The following is a 21,389-nucleotide window of genomic DNA, read 5'->3' on the forward strand; positions in this document are numbered from 1 at the left end:
AAGGCGTTCCCAGGCCAGCCGAGAGACATAGTCCCTCCAGCGTGTCCTGGGCCGTCCCCTGGGCCTCCTCCCGGTGGGACGTGCCTGGAACACCTCCCGAGGAAGGCGTCCAGGAGGCATCCGGTATAGATGCCCGAGCCACCTCAACTGGCTCCTCTCGATGTGGAGGAGCAGCGGCTCTACTCCGAGCCCCTCCCGGATGGCCGAGCTCCTCACCCTATCTCTAAGGGAGTGCCCGGCCACCCTACGGAGGAAACTCATTTCAGCCACTTGTATCCGGGATCTCGTTCTTTCGGTCATGACCCAAAGTTCATGGCCATAGGTGAAGGTAGGAACGTAGACCGACCAGTAAATTGAGTGCTTTGCTTTTCGGCTCAGCTCTCTCTTCACCACAACGGACCGGTACAGCGCCCCTATTAATGTGGCAGCCGCACCGATCCGTCTGTCGATCTCCTGCTCCATTCTTCCCTCACTCGTGAACAAGACCCCAAGATACTTAAACTCCTCCACTTGAGGCAGGAACTCCCCTCCAACCTGAAGAGGACAAGCCACCCTTTTCCGGTCGAGTACCATGGCCTCGGACTTGGAGGAGCTGATCCTCATCCCAGCCGCTTCACACTCGGCTGCGAACCGCCACAGCGCATGCTGTAGGTCTTGGCTAGAGGGGGCCAGCAGGACCACGTCATCTGCAAAAAGAAGAGACGAAATCCACTGGTCCCCAAACCCGACCCCCTCCGGCCCTTGGCTGCGTCTAGAAATCCTGTCCATAAAAGTTATGAACAGGACCGGTGACAAAGGGCAGCCCTGCCGGAGTCCAACATGCACTGGGAACAGGTCAGACTTAGTGCCGGCAATGCAGACCAAACTCCTGCTCCGCTCGTACAGGGACCGGATGGCCCCTAGTAAAGGGCCCCCGATTCCATACTCCTGGAGCACCCCCCACAGGGCATCACGAGGGACACAGTCGAATGCCTTCTCCAGGTCCACAAAACACATGTGAACCGGTTGGGCAAACTCCCATGAACCCTCGAGCACCTTGTAGAGGGTATAGAGCTGGTCCAGTGTTCCACGGCCGGGACGAAAACCACACTGCTCCTCCTGAAGCCGAGGTTCGACTATCGGTCGGACTCTCCTCTCCAATACCCTTGCGTAGGCCTTACCAGGGAGGCTGAGGAGTGTGATCCCCCTGTAGTTGGAACACACCCTCGGACTCTATGTCTCCAACATCCCCCGGGATCTGGTCGAAGCTCTCCCGGAGGTGGGAGTTGAATACATCCCTGGCCGAGGGCTCTGCCAGGCGTTCCCAGCAGACCCTCACTATGCGCTTGGGCCTGCCAAGTCTGTCCGACTTTCTCCTCCTCCAGCGGATCCAACTCACCACCAGGTGATGATCAGTGGACAGCTCAGCCCCTCTCTTCACCCGAGTGTCCAAAACATGCGGCCGAAGGTCTGATGATACGACAACAAAGTCGATCATCGACCTCCTGCCTAGGGTGTCCTGGTGCCAAGTCCACTGATGGACACCCTTATGTTTGAACATGGTGTTCGTTATGGACAATCGGTGACTAGCACAGAAGTCCAATAACAAAACACCACTCGGATTCAGATCGGGGAGGCCATTCCTCCCGATCACGCCTCTCCAGGTGTCACTGTCGTTCCCCACGTGGGCGTTGAAGTCCCCCAGCAGAATAATGGAGTCCCCGGGAGGGGCACTATCCAGCACCCCCGACAGGGACGTCAAGAAGGCCGGGTACTCCGCACTGCCACTCGGCCCGTAGGCTGAAATGATAGTCAGAGACCTCTCCCCAACCCGAAGGCGCAGGGATACGACCCTCTCATCCACTGGGGTAAACCCCAACACGAGACGGCTGAGCTGGGGGGCAACAAGCAAACCCACACCAGCCCGCCGCCTCTCCCCGTGGGCCACTCCAGAGTAGAACAGAGTCCAACCCCTCTCAAGGAGATAGGTTCCAGAGCCCACGATGTGCGTGGAGGCGAGCCCGACTATTTCTAGTCGATATCTCTCGACTTCCCGCACAAGCTCAGGCTCCTTCCCCCCCAGCGAGGTGACATTCCACGTCCCTAGAGCCAGCCTAAGCATCCGGGGATCGGGTCGCTGAGGTCTCCACCTTCGTCCGCCACCCAATCCTCTTTGCACCGGTCCCTCACGGTTTCCCCTGCAGGTGGTGGGCCCACTGGGGGATGGCCTTGCGTCTCTTGTTCGGGCTTGGCCCGGCCGGGTCCCGCGAGGAGCAACTCGGCCACCAGTATTTTGAATTAAATTCAACATATACGGTTGCCAAAATAACACTGGTGAACTCTCTGGGTAAATAATATGGACGAACACTTACTGCTAACAGTTCAATATCTGGACTGCAGAGACGACACTTCTCAGTAACATATCCAGGATGACACCACCTGTTCACGAGTACTGCCAGTCCACCTCCTTTACGTCTACCGCTCCCCTTCAAATCTCTGTCTGCTCGAATGGTTAAAAAGCCAGGCAGCGAGACGCTGGAGTTGGGGATATGATCCTGCAGCCACGTCTCACTGAAACACATAATACTGCATTCCGGATAATCTGGCTGGGTCCTTTGTAGGGCTTGGAGTTCATCCAACTTGTTTCCCAACGATCTCACATTGACCATCATGATTATGATGGGCAATGAAAAGATGGTTTGAACTTCCTCCTTCTCTCTCTTCTCTTTGCTCCTGCTCTGCCTCCACGACACCTCCTTTTCAACTCATCAGGGATTTGGTGTTGTAGTTGAAGCATTATTTTAGCTTTTGAGATATTAGCTGCTCCTGGTTGTAAAAAAACTACCTCATTGCCATGGTGACACATCATAACAAATGTCGAAAAGTAAAAAAGTATCAGCAAAAATCCTTCCAACTGCACAGCATCCGGCACCAGAGAAGATAATCGTCCATAAAAAATAAATTTTATCCGCCGCAAGAGGAATTTGAGTTCTGCAAAAGAATCATAACGTAGAAGTAACAGAGCCACTCCAACCTGCTGCCACCTTGAGCGGCGCATTCTAGAAACATCCCATACAGATGAACAACACTCCTGCTCCAGTTACATTTAGAGGTCAGATAACTTTTTCACATAGGGCTAGTTAGATTTGGATAGGTTTTTTTCCATTGATAAAATAAATCGCCATTTGAAAACTTCTTTTTTCATTTTTTTTATTTACACTGAACAAAAATATAAATTGTTTTTGCTCCCAGTTTTCATGAGCTGAACTTAATGATCTAAAACATTCTCTATATACACAAAATTACCATTTCTCTCAAATATTGTTCACAAATCTGTCTAAATCTGGAATAGTGAGCACTTCTCCTTTGCATAGATAATCCATCCCACCTCGCAGGTGTGGCATATCAAGATGCTGATTAGACAACATGATTATTGCACAGGTGTGCCTTAGGCTGGCCACAATAAAAGACCACTCTGAAATGTGCTGTTTTATCACACAGCACAATTCCACAGATGTTGCAAGTTTTGAAGGAGCGTGCAATTGGCATGTTGACCAGAGTTGTTGCCCGTTTATTTATTGTTCATTCCTCTACCACAGGTGTTTCAGAGAATTTGGCAGTGCATCCAACTGGCCTCACAATCACAGACCTCCAGGCCAGGTATTTAAATCTCTAGACTTTCGGTTAAAAAGTGGCTAGTTACATTGTTTGTAAGAAGGCCCAGCAGAGACTGTACTTTCGGCAGCAACTTAAGAAGTACAACCTTTCACAGCTGCTGGTCATCTTCTATACTGCCATTATTCAATCTATTTCGTGCTCATCCATTTCTGGGTGTTTTGGCTCACAAAGGCTCCAGCCATGTCTATCTTTTTTGTAAAAACATTGGATATTTACATATTTAAAACAATATTTTTATTTCCCTTTTATATTTCTGAAAAAAGTCCTCATTAAGAGCAAGTAGAACTAAAGCCAAATCCCTTATTCCTGTTTACAAACCTGGCAAATAAAGCTGATTCTGATTCTGGTTAGATGAATATACTGGACCGTATCTAAGTGAAAAAGCAGTCAAAGTCCCAAAATAATTTCTAATCAACTTCAGCAAATTTATATAAGCATTACTTGAGGGCTTTTTAAGGTTTTAAAATAAGGTTTTGCTCTTTTGAAGCAAAGCATATGTACATCAAAGCTGGTTTAATACATGGTACACAGCATTGTACCATGTTGAATCTATGTAACTACATCTACTAGGAGCATATATCTAAAGAATCCACTCTAGATAAATAATACATTTCATCTGACAAATTATGGTCCCATCTGGATGCACTGCAAAATTTAAATCATACTCTCAGTGCAAGTAGTAACAATAGGTTTTAATTACTGGCATCAGTGCAATAATAGGCAAATCAGAACTTGAAAAGCCTGTGTGCTAATTTCCTCTTCATATACCCTATTACAAAAATAATTCATTGGTTGTTTTAAAATCTTGTTATGGTAGTCATAGCCCTTGGTTACCGATTTTCACATTACATTCACAAACCTCTGTGTGATTTATCTTCGATTTTATGAAGTAGACTAACTCAAATTAGTGTGTAACTGTGAAGTGGAGGGTAAATTGTTTATGGTTTTCACAATTGTCTTAAAAACCTGAAACCTGAAAAGTGTGGCACGTATTTGTATTAAATTGTTAATCAGTTCAATTCATTAATTTGTTGTTTTTCTATATACAGTACAGGCCAAAGGTTTGGACACACGTTCTCATTCAAAGACTTTTCTTTATTTTCATGACTATGAATATTGTAGTTTCACACTGAAGGCATCAAAACTATGAATGAACACATGTGGAATTATATACTGAACAAAAAAGTGTAAAACAACTTAAAATATGTCTTATATTCTAGGTTCTTCAAAGTAGCCATCTTTTGCTTTGATTACTGCTCCTCACACTCTTGACATTCTGTTGATGAGCTTCAAGAGGTAGTCACCTGAAATGGTTTTCCAACAGTCTTGAAGGAGTTCCCAGAGATGCTTAGCACTTGTTGGCCCTTTTGCCTTCACTCTAGGGTCCAGCTCACCCCAAACCATCTCGATTGGGTTCAGGTCCGGTGACTGTGGAGACCAGGTCATCTGGCGCAGCACCCCATCACTCTCCTTCTTGGTCAAATAGCCCTTACACAGCCTGGAGGTGTGTTTGGGGTCATTGTCCTGTTGAAAAATAAATGATGGTCCAACTAAACGCAAACCGGATGGAATAGCATGCCGCTGCAAGATGCTGTGGTAGCCATGCTGGTTCAGTAAATTTTGAATAAATCCCCAACAGTGTCACCAGCAAAGCACCCCCACACCATCACACCACCTCCTCCATGCTTCACGGTGGGAACCAGGCATGTAGAGTCCATCCGTTCACCTCTTCTGCGCTGCACAAAGACACAGTGGTTGGAACCAAAGATCTCAAACTTGGACTCATCAGACCAAAGCACAGATTTCCACTGGTCTAATGTCCATTCCTTGTGTTCTTTAGCCCAAACAAGTCTCTTCTGCTTGTTGCCTGTCCTCAGCAGTGGCTTCCTAGCAGCTATTTTACCATGAAGGCCTGATTCACACAGTCTCCTCTTAACAGTTGTTCTAGAGATGTGTCTGCAGCTAGAACTCTGTGTGGCATTGACCTGTTCTCTAATCTGAGCTGCTGTTAACCTGCGATTTCTGAGGCTGGTGACTCAGATGAACTTATCGTCCGCAGCAGAGGTGACACTTGGTCTTCCTTTCCTGGGGCGGTCCTCATGTAAGCCAGTTTCTTTGTAGCGCTTGATGGTTTTTGCAACTGCACTTGGGGACACTTTCAAAGTTTTCCCAATTGTTCGGACTGACTGACCTTCATTTCTTAAAATAACAATGGCCACTCTTTTTTCTTTACTAAGCTGTTTTTTTCTTGCCATAATACAAATTGTAACAGTCTATTCAGTAGGACTATCAGCTGTGTACTGTATCCACCTCCTGCTCAACACAACTGATGGTCCCGACCCCATTTATAAGGCTTGAAATCCCATTTATTAAACCTGACAGGGCATACCTGTGAAGTGAAAACCATTTCAGCTGACTACCTCTTGAAGCTCATCAACAGAATGCCAAGAGTGTGCGGAGCAGTAATCAAAGCAAAAGGTGGCTACTTTGAAGAACCTAGAATATAAGACATATTTTCAGTTGTTTCACACTTTTTTGTTCAGTATATAATTCCACATGTGTTAATTCATAGTTTTGATGCCTTCAGTGTGAAGCTATAATATTCATAGTCATGAAAATAAAGAAAACTCTTTGAATGAGAAGGTGTGTCCAAACTTTTGGCCTGTACTGTATGTAAATCGTTATTATTCAGGCACACGTTGCACATTATGCGGTGAAGGACTGGACTAAAAAGGAGTGACAAAGCAGCTTAAGTGCAAAACAAAATGTTTAAAAGATTTTCAGGAACCCTAGAGAAGTATTGATGAAGAGACGTTTGAAAGATAACAAAAAAATAAAGGTTGTTCTTCCACAACTTTCTCCCCCGCCTTTCTGGTGTGTTCCTTGGTCTTCATGATGCTGGCTCTTCACTAATATCTAATACTTAATTCACTAATAATTATGTGACCTCTGAAGGTACATTGTTGCCCTGGATTTTATTTAGGTTTATCAGAGTAAAGCGGGGTAAATCAAACTCGTGGTAAGAATTTTCGGAATTTTTTTCTTGTCAAACAATTTGAAAATCTTGTGTGATTCTACTACTTTGTGTCGCTCTATCACATAAAGGTTTGTAGTTATAGTGTGTGAAAATGTGAAAAAGCCAAATGGTTGAAAAAATTGTTTTTCAAAGCACAGTAACCTTTACACCATGATTCTTATTAAATATAAAGCTCTGCCAACTGCCCGATTAAAGCCTGGGTTACCCTGACCTTTGACCTATGAATGACCGATCTCAAATTGAAAGCTTCAACTATTTGTCTGAAACACTGAAGCTGTCATTGCTGAATGGGTAAACTGCCCAATACCATCACACTGCTTCTCATGCTGGCTAGTTACAACTTGTCTAGACATCCTCGTGCTCCCCTGACACGCACCCATTGCAAATCCCGTTAGCTTCCCCGGCCTGCACCACAATAACCTACATTCTGCTGTAATCGCTCTCACTAGCTGAGGCGTGTGAGGAGGCACAAGGATAAAAGAAAAATGATTTAAAAAAATGCTACAGATCTCGGTGTTTCAGAGTGTGAGGATGAAGGGAGGCTATGGACATGCAGAAAGGGGAGTTGAAGCACTTTTTCTTTTGTGGTTCTAAATGTGTGTTGGGGGAAAAGGAGGGTGTGCAAATCGGATCACCATATTGATGTGGCAGTGTTCCAAAGTTTCATGCCAGGAAGGAAAAACACAGGAGGCAGGGATCCAGCCTGACTGGGACACATATATCCATGTTAACACATTGTAATACAAGTTCTCCATAGGATATTTTATTCAAAATTGACATGTCCAAAGCAGCAATTTGGACTTATATGAAAATATTCAAATGGCCATATATTGAATATATATATTCAAATTTTATTCTTATGAAATTAATTTCATTGAATTTAATTCAGTTTATTGAAACTAGGCAATACAATGGTAATTCTGTTGTTACAAATAAGTTAACTGAAAAAATATTTACAGATTTGAGAGTGCAGCTGAAGCTATAGTTCCTACTCTTTCATTTTCACATCTGCTTGTGAAAAATACTGTATCTCTTTCTTAGGGCCCTCTTCTCCTTCCCCTACAAAGACAGACGCTGTTGAGTTACCCTACCCCTTTAGTGTAAACATACGCTACCGGTCTCAAAAAAAAAAATTGTAAAAGAACTTTAAATATGTTTTTATGTTAGATTCCTTAAAGTAGCTGCCCATTGCTGTGATGACTGAAATATTAACCTTTGGCCATCTCTCAATGAATCTCTGGGAAGCTCTTTCAAGACTCTTTGGAAAACCCTTTCAGGTGACCACCTCATGAAACTCATCGAGAGAATGCCAAGAGAGCAAAGAAGTAATCAGAGCAAACAGTGACTATTTTGATGAATCTATAATATAAAAATGTTTAGTTATTTTACACTTTTTGTTTACTACATAATTTCAGGTGTGTTCATTCACAGTTTTGCTGCCTTTGGTGAGAATTTACAATGTAAATAGTCTTGAAAATAAAGAGACACATTAAGTGAGAAAGTGTATCTAAAACGTTTGACCGGTTATGTAGAAAAAGTAGGGTTACTGCAAAGAAAGACGACCAAGGGATAAAATAGGGGTTCAGCTTTGGGGTAACATTTTAATACATTTTTGACAAATGTTGATTAACTCTGCCAGCTTATTTTGCTTTGGCAATACATTAGCTTGATTGGTATGCAAGGACATAAGATCTGTCTCTGATCAGATTTAGTTGTGTAAAATCTGTATTGCCTGTCCTTTTTGACATTTTGCCACAGTACAACCACAAACAAGTATTTCATGTGATACACTAAAAGTGAAACAAGTGGAAGGAAAAGGTTATGGTTTTATCTTTTCACAAATGCAAAATTTGAAAAGTGTGGAGTGTGTTTGTATTTTTTGGCACTATTTATGCCTGGTCCCAATACCCACACTATACCCTACGCCCCTCTATAAAGTGTCTACTGTGTAAATATACTCGTAGGGGTTGAAGTGTGCCGGTTACAAGCGTGCAAAATGGGAGAATGGGGACAGTGGGGGTTACGTCATCGACTTGCACCTCTGCGCCATAACTACAACATAAAAAATGGCCGGACCCGTTGCTGTTTTTGCAGTCTTGCTGCTAAAAAATTATTTTAAAACTTTAACAAGCAATTGTTTTGATTGAAAAGAAAGTGCAAGAACCAAAGGAGGCTTATACACCAGACTCTCGCTGCAGCACCAGTGTTTGTTTACAGGTAATTTCAGTGCTATGGGCTACTGACTGCCCAGAATCACCCTGAAGCCAGTGACGTCTTATGATGTTGAGCATGGAAAACCAGTAAAAAACATATTTATATATATACAGGTCCTTCTCAAAATATTAGCATATTGTGATAAAGTTCATTATTTTCCATAATGTCACGATGAAAATTTAACATTCATATATTTTAGATTCATTGCACACTAACTGAAATATTTCAGGTCTTTTATTGTCTTAATACAGATGATTTTGGCACACAGCTCATGAAAACCCAAAATTCCTATCTTACAAAATTAGCATATCATTAAAAGGGTCTCTAAACGAGCTATGAACCTAATCATCTGAATCAACGAGTTAACTCTAAACACCTGCAAAAGATTCCTGAGGCCTTTAAAACTCCCAGCCTGGTTCATCACTCAAAACCCCAATCATGGGTAAGACTGCCGACCTGACTGCTGTCCAGAAGGCCACTATTGACACCCTCAAGCAAGAGGGTAAGACACAGAAAGAAATTTCTGAACGAATAGGCTGTTCCCAGAGTGCTGTATCAAAGCACCTCAGTGGGAAGTTTGTGGGAAGGAAAAAGTGTGGCAGAAAACGCTGCACAACGAGAAGAGGTGACCGGACCCTGAGGAAGATTGTGGAGAAGGGCCGATTCCAGACCTTGGGGGACCTGTGGAAGCAGTGGACTGAGTCTGGAGTAGAAACATCCAGAGCCACCGTGCACAGGCGTGTGCAGGAAATGGGCTACAGGTGCCGCATTCCCCAGGTCAAGCCACTTTTGAACCAGAAACAGTGGCAGAAGCGCCTGACATGGGCTACAGAGAAGCAGCACTGGACTGTTGCTCAGTGGTCCAAAGTACGTTTTTCAGATGAAAGCAAATTCTGCATGTCATTCGGAAATCAAGGTGCCAGAGTCTGGAGGAAGACTGGGGAGAAGGAAATGCCAAAATGCCAGAAGTCCAGTGTCAAGTACCCACAGTCAGTGATGGTCTGGGGTGCCGTGTCAGCTGCTGGTGTTGGTCCACTGTGTTTTATCAAGGGCAGGGTCAATGCAGCTAGCTATCAGGAGATTTTGGAGCACTTCATGCTTCCATCTGCTGAAAAGCTTTATGGAGATGAAGATTTCATTTTTCAGCACGACCTGGCACCTGCTCACAGTGCCAAAACCACTGGTAAATGGTTTACTGACCATGGTATCACTGTGCTCAATTGACCCGCCAACTCTCCTGACCTGAACCACATAGAGAATCTGTGGGATATTGTGAAGAGAACGTTGAGAGACTCAAGACCCAACACTTTGGATGAGCTAAAGGCCGCTATCGAAGCATCCTGGGCCTCCATAAGACCTCAGCAGTGCCACAGGCTGATTGCCTCCATGCCACGCCGCATTGAAGCAGTCATTTCTGCAAAAGGATTCCCGACCAAGTATTGAGTGCATAACTGTACATGATTATTTAAAGGTTGACGTTTTTTGTATTAAAAAAACTTTTCTTTTATTGGTCGGATGAAATATGCTAATTTTGAGAGATAGGAATTTTGGGTTTTCATGAGCTATATGCCAAAATAATTTGTATTAAGACAATAAAAGACCTGAAATATTTCAGTTAGTGTGCAATGAATCTAAAATAATTGAATGTTAAATTTTCATCATTACATTATGGAAAATAATGAACTTTATCACAATATGCTAATATTTTGAGAAGGACCTGTATATATATATATATATATATATATATATATATATATATTGTCGGCTTGCTGTTGTTTATGCAGCTCTTATTATTCTGATTTGATGGTTGATTACATTGATGGTTGTGATTGTTTTTGCTCAAAACGTCACCTGCAGCAGTGAATTGTGGGTAATATACTTCGGCAAAGATGTGTGGATCTAGGGCACAAAGGGGGCAGAGCGACAGACCACTCTGGAGTATTGGGACACACTACACACTCGAACCCATCAATGGGAAAGAGCAATTGAAGGACACAAGGGTGGAAGTGCGAGCATTGGGACAGGGCCTTAGTCTGACACCCCTAAATAAAATCCAGTGCAACCAATTGACTTTAGAAGCTATCTGAATGGTTAATGGTGTTTACCGATGTGATTTAGCCTGTATACAGATGTTCTGTGAAGGAAGGCCTCAGAGGTTTGTTATACTGTAGAATAGGGGTGTTTGAAGTGAGACTCAGGGAACATTCTCGGCCCCCAGCATGATCCTGGGCCGCCCTCGACCACAATTCAAGAATGACAGTTTAGTTTGCTTGTTCAGGTGATTGATGCAGCAATACAAAGAAATTTAAGGATGCAATTTTCAATAATGTGAGGCCTTTCAAAACAGATACACACTGAATAAAATCTTCTTAAATTATAAAATGTGAGGTGTAACACAAAATATTCACCTTTTATCAACCATGTATTTTGTTTTTAATTTAATAATTAATAATAGTAAATTGGAATACAAACATCCAATGACTTTCCCTTAAAAACAGTATTGTGCACACCCATTTATGAAACCTGGCTAAATAAAGAAAAAGTTAAACATATCCGGTTCTTGTTGCTGAAAATACACACAAAAATCTAGACAAAGATATTCAACTTGAAAATTTTAGGAAATAGTATTTTTTTTGTTTGTTTGTTTTTTAAATGGACAAACGCCTTCAAGACCCTATTTATGTTTCGGATCTGCATTGATTTACAAATCGTGTTTCTGCAAAAATCAGACTACTTTGCTTGTTTCATCAACATGTTATGTATTTAGTTTATCATTAAACAGGTAAAAATAAAAAAAATAATACATTTAGTTTTAATTTTAATAGAAAATACTGATATCAAAATTTTGTGACCTCCGAGTACTTTCAACTTGACATTTTTGGCTCATATGGCAAAACATTTATTATTTTAAACGGCTGTATTTATTTTGCAATAAAAATACAATAAGATAAACAAGGATCAATTGCTTGTGTAAATCTTTGTGACTTTACACGTTCTTAGTTTGAGATATTTCCCTTCGTTATCGTTTTAATGTGAGGACATCTATAGCTCAAACAGACCATCGCAATTAGTGAAATGCAATCACAACCTCACACACAAGAGACACACAGACGGAAACCAAGAGCGCACAGTGGACGGACGCGTGCACGTACAGCCGCGCGGTCACGCAGCTCTCCAGATCTGGCTGCTGATGCGCGGCTTCCCCAACTGAGACACGCCTTCTGTATCTCCTCCCATCAGCCGCGAGGAAAAAATGAAATTGAATTTGAGCCGTGTCATTAGAAACTGTGTACCTCCCAGACAGCATTATAAATTGGTATTGAACGGAAAGATTGTGAGTGAATAGTGGAGGAAATTTGAAGCTTAAAAATTTGCATAATGCGATTTTTTCTCACCTCCCCAACAAGTACCAGGAAATTGATCTGGCTATTTTGCTGTGTGCACATTAGTGTTAAACTGGGATGATTGTCGGATTGCGCGCATGTGCCTGTAATTATTCTCATTACTAATCCCATATTTTACATTTTGCAGGCACACCATAATGGAGATCCATAATTTCCTAAATATTTTGAGTAAATAAATAGGTAAATGATTACCTACATGCATCATCCAATATTTAAAAATTATCAGCGAATAAACAGATGATTTGTTATGAATACAGTTATTTAAAATACGTTTAAATGTTTATTTTCTTTACAAGAAAACATAACTATTTCACTATTTTTACCGTTTCGTGGCTGCTGCAGCAGCACATCATAATTTTAATCTGTCAATTTGAGCCTCAGTGTCAGTGGGTGGGACTACCACTGCTGTAGTCATAGTCTGTGGTCTGAAGTGAACTTGCTGTGCAGGTTGACCTGTGTGATGTGAGGGTCTGACAGAACACAGTGAGATTTGTTTTCTGGTGCACTGCAGAACAAGAAACCTGGCATTATTCATCAAATACCGAAAAAAAAAAAGACAGGATTTTAACATATAAATGTTTCACATTATTTATTGATACATTTTACATGTAATTATCACCTATGTATGGAATCAGTTACGCAACTATTTATGAAAAATGTTCCCCATTTATATTTTGTGATCTTTACATATTATGAGTAGGTGCCTTTGGCAGTGTGGGCAGGTATCAAGTCCTGCTTGAAAATGAAATCAGCATTCCACAAAGCTCGCCTAAAGGGAACCATAAAGTGCTCTTATATTGTCTGGTTGATGGCTGTGCTGACTTTGGACTTTGAAAAACACAACTAAGCAATGCCAGCAGATGACATGGCTTCCCAAATTATAACTGATGGGAAAACTTCACACTGGTTCTCACGAAACTTGGATTCTGTACCTCTCCATTCTTCCTCCAGACTCTCAGAGTGTGATTTTCAAATAAAATTTTTACTTTCATCTGACAAAAGGCCTTTGGAGATCTTGGCAATAGTTTAGTCCTTCATTTTCTTAGCCCATGTAAGACACTTTTGTCATTGTTACTGGTTCAGGAGTGGAGTAAGAAAAGGAATGAAACAGTTGTAGCCCAAGTCCTGGGTACGTCTGTGTATTGTGGGTTTTTGCAGAGCTGACCCTCTCCACAATCCACATCTTGTGAATCTCACCTAAACTCTTCAATGGGCTTTGCTTTACGATACTGTAACAGCTGTGACAATTCCAGTTGATTGTGCATCTTTTCTACCCCACTTTTCCTTACACTCAACTTTATGGGATATGCTTGGATACCTTTTTCCTCTGAAAGAAATTATCTTTTGAAAAAAGTTCCTTTTTTGTTGTTTGCTCAAATTTTATTTTCCTCTGATATTAAAAATGTAATTGGTAACCTAAAACAGATAAGCTCAATAAAGAAAGCAAAAGCAGAAGATATCTGTATGTTCACAGCATTATAACATATGAATTTCACTTTAAATTGAATTACTGAAATAAATACATTTACGGAGATGCAAAATACAGGTTTATTCATTTTATACATTGTGGCATCAGTGGCTCTGGATACCCAACTATAGTACATTACAGGAAATATATGATTCGCTGTTGAAATTTGAGTATGCCTGTGTGTGACAGAGACTTAGTCATGGATATAATAAGCAGATTACATCACTTTTACATGATTTAAATTGATATAACCAGAGCTGAACTCACAGTGCGGTTTAATAGAGCAAGAACATGTAAAAAAAATCTGAAAAGGCAGCCTAAATCCTGGCTTTAATTTACATGCATTTCTCTAAATTTGAGGGAATCCCATTTCATCACTTCAGCATAACCTGAATGTAACAGCTGTATTCGTGAGTTTTTGCTCTTGTTGATATAGAGCCCATCCTGGTCATGCTTCATATAAGGTGATGACTGATTGCACTTTTTCCCCCTCCTTTTTCCCGCTGTAGGGATTGCACCGCCGCGGGTGCTGTGTAAAAACCCTGCTTACCGGAGCCATGCATTTAAAGAGAAAAAACAGAGAGGGTGAGGCGCTGGAGATGCAAGCACAAGGGGGAGGGGAAGAGAGCGTGATGGTGTGTGTGTGCGTATGGATGATGCTACACATTCATATCGCCTTTCTCTCTCTCTCTTTCTCTCTCTCTCACAAACACACACACACACACACACACACTCTAAAGGAGTGTGTGAGCCAGCCCGCCAGTCAGTGTGAGTGTGTGAGCCATGTTGGATGTGAATGAACGGGAGGAGAGATGCTGCCGGCGCGCCGATCCTAACGCTCACACCTCCAGCTCTACGGACCACAGCGGGTAGATGCCAACTCTCCAGGCCGGCAGAGAGACGGGGGAGCCTGGGGAGCTTAAGGGAAGGTGTCGGGCGGTGTTGGCGGTCCTCGAACTGGCCACCTAGCCGGAGCGGAACAAGGGAGGAGAGAAGTAAGGTGGAGAAGGGGAAGTGAACGCGCACTCTGGAGAGAAAGGTAGAGGATTGTCTAAGGTGGAGAAGGGAGAAAGGAGGGGAGGGATACGGAGAAAGGAAGAGACTAAATGGCTGCACCTATAACGGGCTTCACCCCGCTCCTGCTCTCGTCTCTGGTGCTCCACCTGCTTCTCCTCGGTCCTTTGTTAGCCCTCACTCCGGGGACGGTGAGTACAGAAGGGGTTTCCAGTAGATGGACCCCTGCACTCCGCTATCGAGACGCCAGTGAAGTAAACCAGCAGCAGCTCCATCAGTGTAGGGAAGGAGGCGGATTACCGAGGGGCAGCTGGGATCTTCGCTGGAGCAGGTGGACTGTAGTGCGGATACAGACAGAGGGATGCACCAGAGCGCAGCGCGCAGGATGGACCCTGGGAGGAGATCAACTGGATGGTGCACGGAAAGAGAGACTGATAGGATTACAACGCCCACAGGCTCCTTTGCTACCACCTTTTCCTCTTCTCCCCAGCACTAGGAGCAGCTTTAACTCCGATGGCGTCGGCGCAGCCGAGGGTGTGGAGAGAGGCGGGATGGGGAGAAAGGGCGTTGTTTCACCTCCCGCTTCACCTGCTTTTGCCTTTTTGCCGGCTCAAAACGGAAAGAAAAGGGCAGTACAAAGGACTAAAACGTGCGTGCGACGGTGGTCGGCGTCGAGGCCACACCTCGCCAAACGTGGTGCTGACAGAGCCTTTGTGCACGTCTCCGGACCATGCATCTCACCCGGAAGTGGCGAGAGGAGAGGGGGAAAGGTGTGCAGAGGGGCTCCTGAGGTGAAGAGAGTCTCAGCTGCATGGCATGTCCACTGTCTAATCCCTAACAAGCAACTCATCCTTCCTACCAACAAGCCTTCACTGGGCTCCTTTTCAGCCGCTCCCTCCTGGTGCAATTATCCTATTTCTGGATGCAGTTTACCTCATACTGACGCTTCAGATGACATCCGATGTTACCCTGTTTGCAGCATTTTAGACTGTATCAGAGCAACAAAACTGGACCACATCTGTCAGTTTTCAACTTTAAATTTTTGCAACAATGGCTGCACTTATAAAACTAAGCAGCAACCGGTTTACATGGACACAAGCAGCAAGATGGGTTGGGACGCCAATGGTAGCTCAGTTTGTGTTGACGGGAGCGGTGGTTGCTCTTGTTTGGGAAGGCACAATATTGTCAATCTAAACAGCAACAGGGAGAAGGGTGATGATGGAAGGGTAGCTGGTTATTTGACAAGCAGAGGAGGTTTCCTAGATACTTCCCATTTTTGTTGTGGAATTGCAAAACGTAAGCATTCCAGAATTACTGATGAAGGGAGGGGTGATGGTAAAGATGTAAATGATCTCAGAGGAGGAGGAGGGGTTGATCATGTCAAAAAACACATTAACCTGTCTAATTACCCAGATAATGATTTGCAGGGGAAATCAGTTCCTGCAACCAGGCAGCCGAGCAGTCGAACCCAGGGAGAGAGGAGGGAGGTTACCGGTGGTTGCTTTAGCTGTTTGGGCCAAAAAGAAATGGGGGCTGCTCTCTATATGGCCCCCAAGGGAGTCATGCCTCAGATGAATCTCTTCATCCAATTTGCACTCAACAGTATCGCAGAGATGCCTGCCCGACAGGTTTTACCCAACAAAAAAGCCATTATGTGGCTCGTTCAAACAGATGCAGATAATTATTTGAAAATAGTAAAACTGACTAAAAAGCTCTATATGAGTGTTGCCAAAGTGGAAATAACTTCAAAGGCTGAGTCTGCCAGTGACTCAGGCTTTTTCTTGCCTGCCAAGCTTCCTGTTACATCTCCCAGTGCTGTGTCAGCCATGACTTACTATGCTGCTGAACGTAATCTGTTTCTCCTTATGCAGCCTAATCACTCAGTAGTTCAGTGTGTCTCCTTTTTCTCGCAAATTAATCTGACCACACCACAGGAGTCCCTGCCTCACTCACCCTCTGCTGAAGAGGTAGCTTCAGCACCAACAGAAGCTCTGCATGTGTTTTTGTGGAGCAGATTCAATACAAACAACAATAACAACAATGGAAAGAAAGAGAACAGTGAGAGTAATAGGTATGGTCATGAATCTGATTTTGAAAAATCCTCCTGGCATAGCAAGATGCAGGAAGGAGATCTTGGGTGCGCTGGAAGCGTTTCCGATGACTGCTCAGCCACTGTGCGAGGTGAAGACTCACATATGCAATTAAAATCCGGTAATCAAGAGCCATTAGAGCCCAACGGTGTCAGACAGTCAGATAGGCAGCAGATGGGGACAGGAGAAAAAAGGGAGAGGAGTGCTGAAAGGGAGGGAAAGGACTTGGAGGGGTCTGCTGCTGTTGCTGCTGCTGTTTGGGGAGGAACATTACAGGTGGGGGAGGGCAAGGCGCGACTGATGGGAGGCAGGGAACCACGTGCAGAAGAGGAAGAGAAGGAGGAGGAGTGGGAGAAGGAGAGGGTAAAGGGACTAACAAAGGCGAGCCAGAAAGAAAGTGAGGCAAAGGAAAGGTTGGGTCAGGATAGGGGCAGCAGCACCTCAACCATCACACAGTTTCATCGCAATAGAGGGAAGAGAGAAAGCCAAGCAGATGAAAGCCACCAGGGAGGTGAGGGGGTTGAGAGACACACTTCAAGGGGAGAGAGGAGCCTGGAACGCCTGATAATAGTGTCAGATGATGATACCTCTCAGGGAGAAAAGGCGAGGAGGATTTTGATGCCATGGTCTCGTTCCAGACGTGCAGCCAATAGACATCCTCATTTCTCTCTGTATAACTACCAAGTACAGGTGGCAGAGAACCAGCCGCCAGGTACCTCTGTCATCATAATGTCAGCAACAGACCCTGATGCAGGTGATGCAGGCAGGGTGAGCTACACAATGGCCCCGCTGGTGAACAGTCAATCATCTGACTACTTCCACATCCACCCTGACACAGGCCTCATCACCAGCACTCAGATTTTGGACAGAGAACACATGGATCTACATTACTTCCGGATCACAGCGACTGATCACGGATCCCCTCGGCTCTCTGGCACAACAAAGGTAGCCATCACTGTTTCAGATCGTAATGATCATTCGCCTATATTTGAGCAGTCAGAGTATAGAGAGACAATTAGGGAGAATGTGGAAGAAGGTTATCCAATTTTACAGTTAAGAGCAACAGATTCAGACTCTCCATCCAATGCAAATATCCGTTACCGGTTTATCGGTGAGTCTGCTATAATGGCACGAGCTGCCTTTGAGATTGACCCACGTTCAGGACTCATCACAACCCGTGGATCTGTGGACAGGGAAACAAATGAACATTACACGCTTCAGGTGGAGGCCAGTGACCAGGGAAAGGATCCAGGTCCACGCTCTGCTACTGTCAAGGTTTTCATAACTATACTGGATGAAAACGACAATGTGCCACAGTTCAGTGAAAAGCGGTACGTGGTGGCAGTGAAGGAGGATGTTCGGCCTCACTCTGAGATCCTGCGTGTGAGCGCCACAGACAGAGACAAAGACAGCAATGCTGCTGTTCATTATAACATCATTAGCGGTAATAGCCGTGGACAGTTTTCCATTGATAGTGTAACAGGTGAAATTCAAGTGGTGGCACCACTGGACTATGAGTCTGAACGGGAGTATACTCTCCGTGTTCGTGCCCAAGACAATGGCCGACCACCTCTTTCTAATAATACTGGAATTGTCAGTGTGCAGGTTACCGATGTCAATGACAACCCCCCTATCTTTGTATCCACACCATTCCAAGCATCTGTACTTGAGAGTGCCCCAGTTGGCAGTTCAATCCTTCACATTCAGGCTATAGATACAGATTCAGGTGATAATGCTCGACTGGAGTACAGGCTGACTGGGACTGGCTCTGACACACCCTTCATCATCAACTCTGCAACAGGCTGGGTCACTGTCAGCTCCATTCTTGACAGGGAGTCTGTGGAACACTATTTTTTTGGTGTGGAGGCCAGGGATTATGGCATGCCACCTCTCTCTGCTACAGCGAGTGTCACCATCACAGTCATGGATGTTAATGACAATCGCCCTGAGTTCCTCCAAAAAGAGTATTATGCCCGCCTGAATGAGGATGCAGCTGTTGGCACTAGTGTAGTGACTGTCACGGCTGTTGATAGAGATGTCAACAGTGCAGTGACCTATCAGATTACAGGTGGAAACACTAGAAACCGCTTTGCTATCAGCACAGCAGGAGGAGCAGGGCTTCTCTCCTTAGCTCTGCCACTGGACTATAAACAGGAGCGGCGTTATGTTCTAACTGTCACTGCATCAGATCGCACGCTCCATGACACCTGCCAGGTGCACATAAACATTACTGATGCCAACACGCACCGACCTGTTTTTCAGAGCGCCCATTACTCTGTTAGCGTGAACGAGGACAGGCCACCAGGAAGCACCGTGGTAGTGATTAGCGCCACGGATGACGATGTCGGAGAAAATGCTCGGATCACATACTTTCTTGAAGACAACATTCCCCAGTTCCGCATTGATCCGGCCACAGGAGCAATCACACTCCAGGCAGAACTTGATTATGAGGACCAAATGACCTACACTTTAGCAATTACAGCAAAAGACAATGGCATACCACAGAAATCGGACACAACATATGTTGAAGTAAATGTAAATGATGTGAATGACAATGCACCTCAGTTCCTCAGTCCCAGATATCAGGGGACAGTGAGTGAAGATGCCCCTCCCTTCACTAGTGTCCTGCAGATTTCAGCCACTGACCGTGACGCACACGCCAATGGTCGTGTTCAGTACACCTTCCAAAATGGTGAGGATGGAGACGGAGATTTTACCATCGAACCTACATCTGGCATTGTACGAACTGTTCGCCGTTTGGATCGGGAGAGTGTGCCGTTCTATGAGCTAACAGCTTATGCTGTGGATCGTGGGGTTCCCCCCCAACGAACCCCTGTCCATATCCAGGTGACGGTTCTTGATGTAAATGACAATGCTCCTGTCTTCCCTGCTGATGACTTTGAGGTTTTGGTTAAGGAAAACAGTGCTGTGGGGTCTGTGGTTGCCCAGATTACTGCCACTGATCCTGACGAGGGTGCTAATGCTCAGATCATGTATCAAATTGTTGAGGGCAATATCCCTGAGATCTTTCAGATGGACATCTTTTCAGGAGAGCTCACCTCACTCATTGATCTTGACTATGAGGCTCGTAATGAGTATGTAATTGTAGTCCAGGCCACATCAGCACCTCTAGTCAGCAGGGCTACTGTCAGAATCCGCTTGGTGGACCAGAACGACAATCGGCCAACCCTGCAGGACTTTCAAATAATTTTCAACAACTTTGTTTCCAATCGGTCCAACAGTTTCCCCAGTGGGGTGATTGGCAGGGTACCGGGCCATGACCCTGATGTGTCTGACAGGCTGTACTACACCATCGACAGGGGCAATGAGCTTCACCTTCTGCTTCTGAATCACACCAGCGGAGAGATCCGACTGAGCCGAAAACTGGATAACAACAGGCCCCTGGTTGCTCCCATGCTAATCACTGTTACAGGTAAGAGACCGTGAAGGGAAAATGTGTGGCAAATATCGAATGGGGTGTGTGTGTGTGTGTGTGTGTGTGTGTGTGTGTGTGTGTGTGTGTGTGTGTGTGTGTGATAAGCTCATTAAGATACCCCAAGTGCATTATCCAGTGAAAACCCATAGTGTGAAGATAAGAACTTCATCACTACAAGGTTGAGAGCAAAAGATAGATGCTGAAGCTGGAGAATGATGGGGCTGTTTTATAAGTTTCTCTTGAAGAAATTGGATTTATTAAAACCATGAGCTGGCATTTTTAAAGCCTAAATCAAACTGCATGTGGGTTACTTTGACTGAATTAACAGGCAGCAAGAAAATTACATCCCCCTCCACATTCAAACACAGTATAGATGTGTAAAATAAATTTAGGTTTCAATGCAATAGAATAATCTTAAACTGAAAATAAATAAAAAAATAAAATCCATAATTTGACAATATTTATTAAGTGATGTAAAAAAATCTCAAGTTTAATGAATATTGGTTTTTACCAAATATCCATTTCCACAAGTAGTGGTCCTAACAATTCATAAAAAAGAACAATTGTAACTAAACTAGTTTTGATTTAAACTTTACTTGTGTAGGTTGGTCAGAGTGGCTGAGATCTCTTGTAATCAAATTTGTAATACATGACTTCCTTTTTCTCTGGTTTACAGAGAACCAGTGCTGTTAGCCACTTTTCAAAATGGGAAAGACAGTGGAACATTTAGTAACATTCAGTAAGACAGATGTGTTTTGATCTTCCAAAGTATAAAAGTGTTCAACACAAAATGGTTATCTTAATAAACTTGCACATATACACAGACACAGCAGTAGCTAAAAGTTCAAAACAACTGGAAATGTGGCAAACAAAGCTGGAAAAGGACCCAAGTTTTACTTACCACCATGTTCATTGGGAGATAGCAAGGCAGTAAAAGCAAGATGTGCTATCTTGGGGTTACCAATAACAATAGTTCATTGTAAACCCTTTTTTACACACTTTCATCATGGTTGCTAAAAATTGTGAAGGGGCTGTATGTTTTGTCCGTATGTCAACAGCAGCTGGAGTG

The 21,389-nt window shown here is 44.0% G+C and overlaps 1 protein-coding gene and 1 long non-coding RNA gene across 3 annotated transcripts in view; one reads left to right on the plus strand and one right to left on the minus strand.

Annotated features, from left to right (window-relative positions):
- Positions 1–13,846: 13,846 nt before the first annotated feature.
- On the minus strand, positions 13,847–15,037 carry LOC124870189. Its single transcript, XR_007038719.1, has 2 exons — positions 14,897–15,037; positions 13,847–14,745 (listed from the first exon to the last, which is right to left on the minus strand). It is a non-coding gene; the product is annotated as an uncharacterized LOC124870189 (long non-coding RNA).
- Positions 14,739–21,389, plus strand: part of celsr3 (cadherin, EGF LAG seven-pass G-type receptor 3) — a 148,055-nt gene continuing 141,404 nt past the window's right edge. For both annotated transcript variants that reach the window (XM_047368701.1, XM_047368709.1), the window contains exon 1: positions 14,739–20,317. In XM_047368701.1, coding sequence (XP_047224657.1) covers positions 14,887–20,317 — 5,431 coding nt within the window. In that variant the 5' untranslated portion in view covers positions 14,739–14,886. The remainder of the gene's footprint in view (positions 20,318–21,389) is intronic.

The sequence above is a fragment of the Girardinichthys multiradiatus genome, chromosome 1, assembly GCF_021462225.1.
Source record: "Girardinichthys multiradiatus isolate DD_20200921_A chromosome 1, DD_fGirMul_XY1, whole genome shotgun sequence".
Lineage (NCBI taxonomy): Eukaryota > Metazoa > Chordata > Actinopteri > Cyprinodontiformes > Goodeidae > Girardinichthys > Girardinichthys multiradiatus.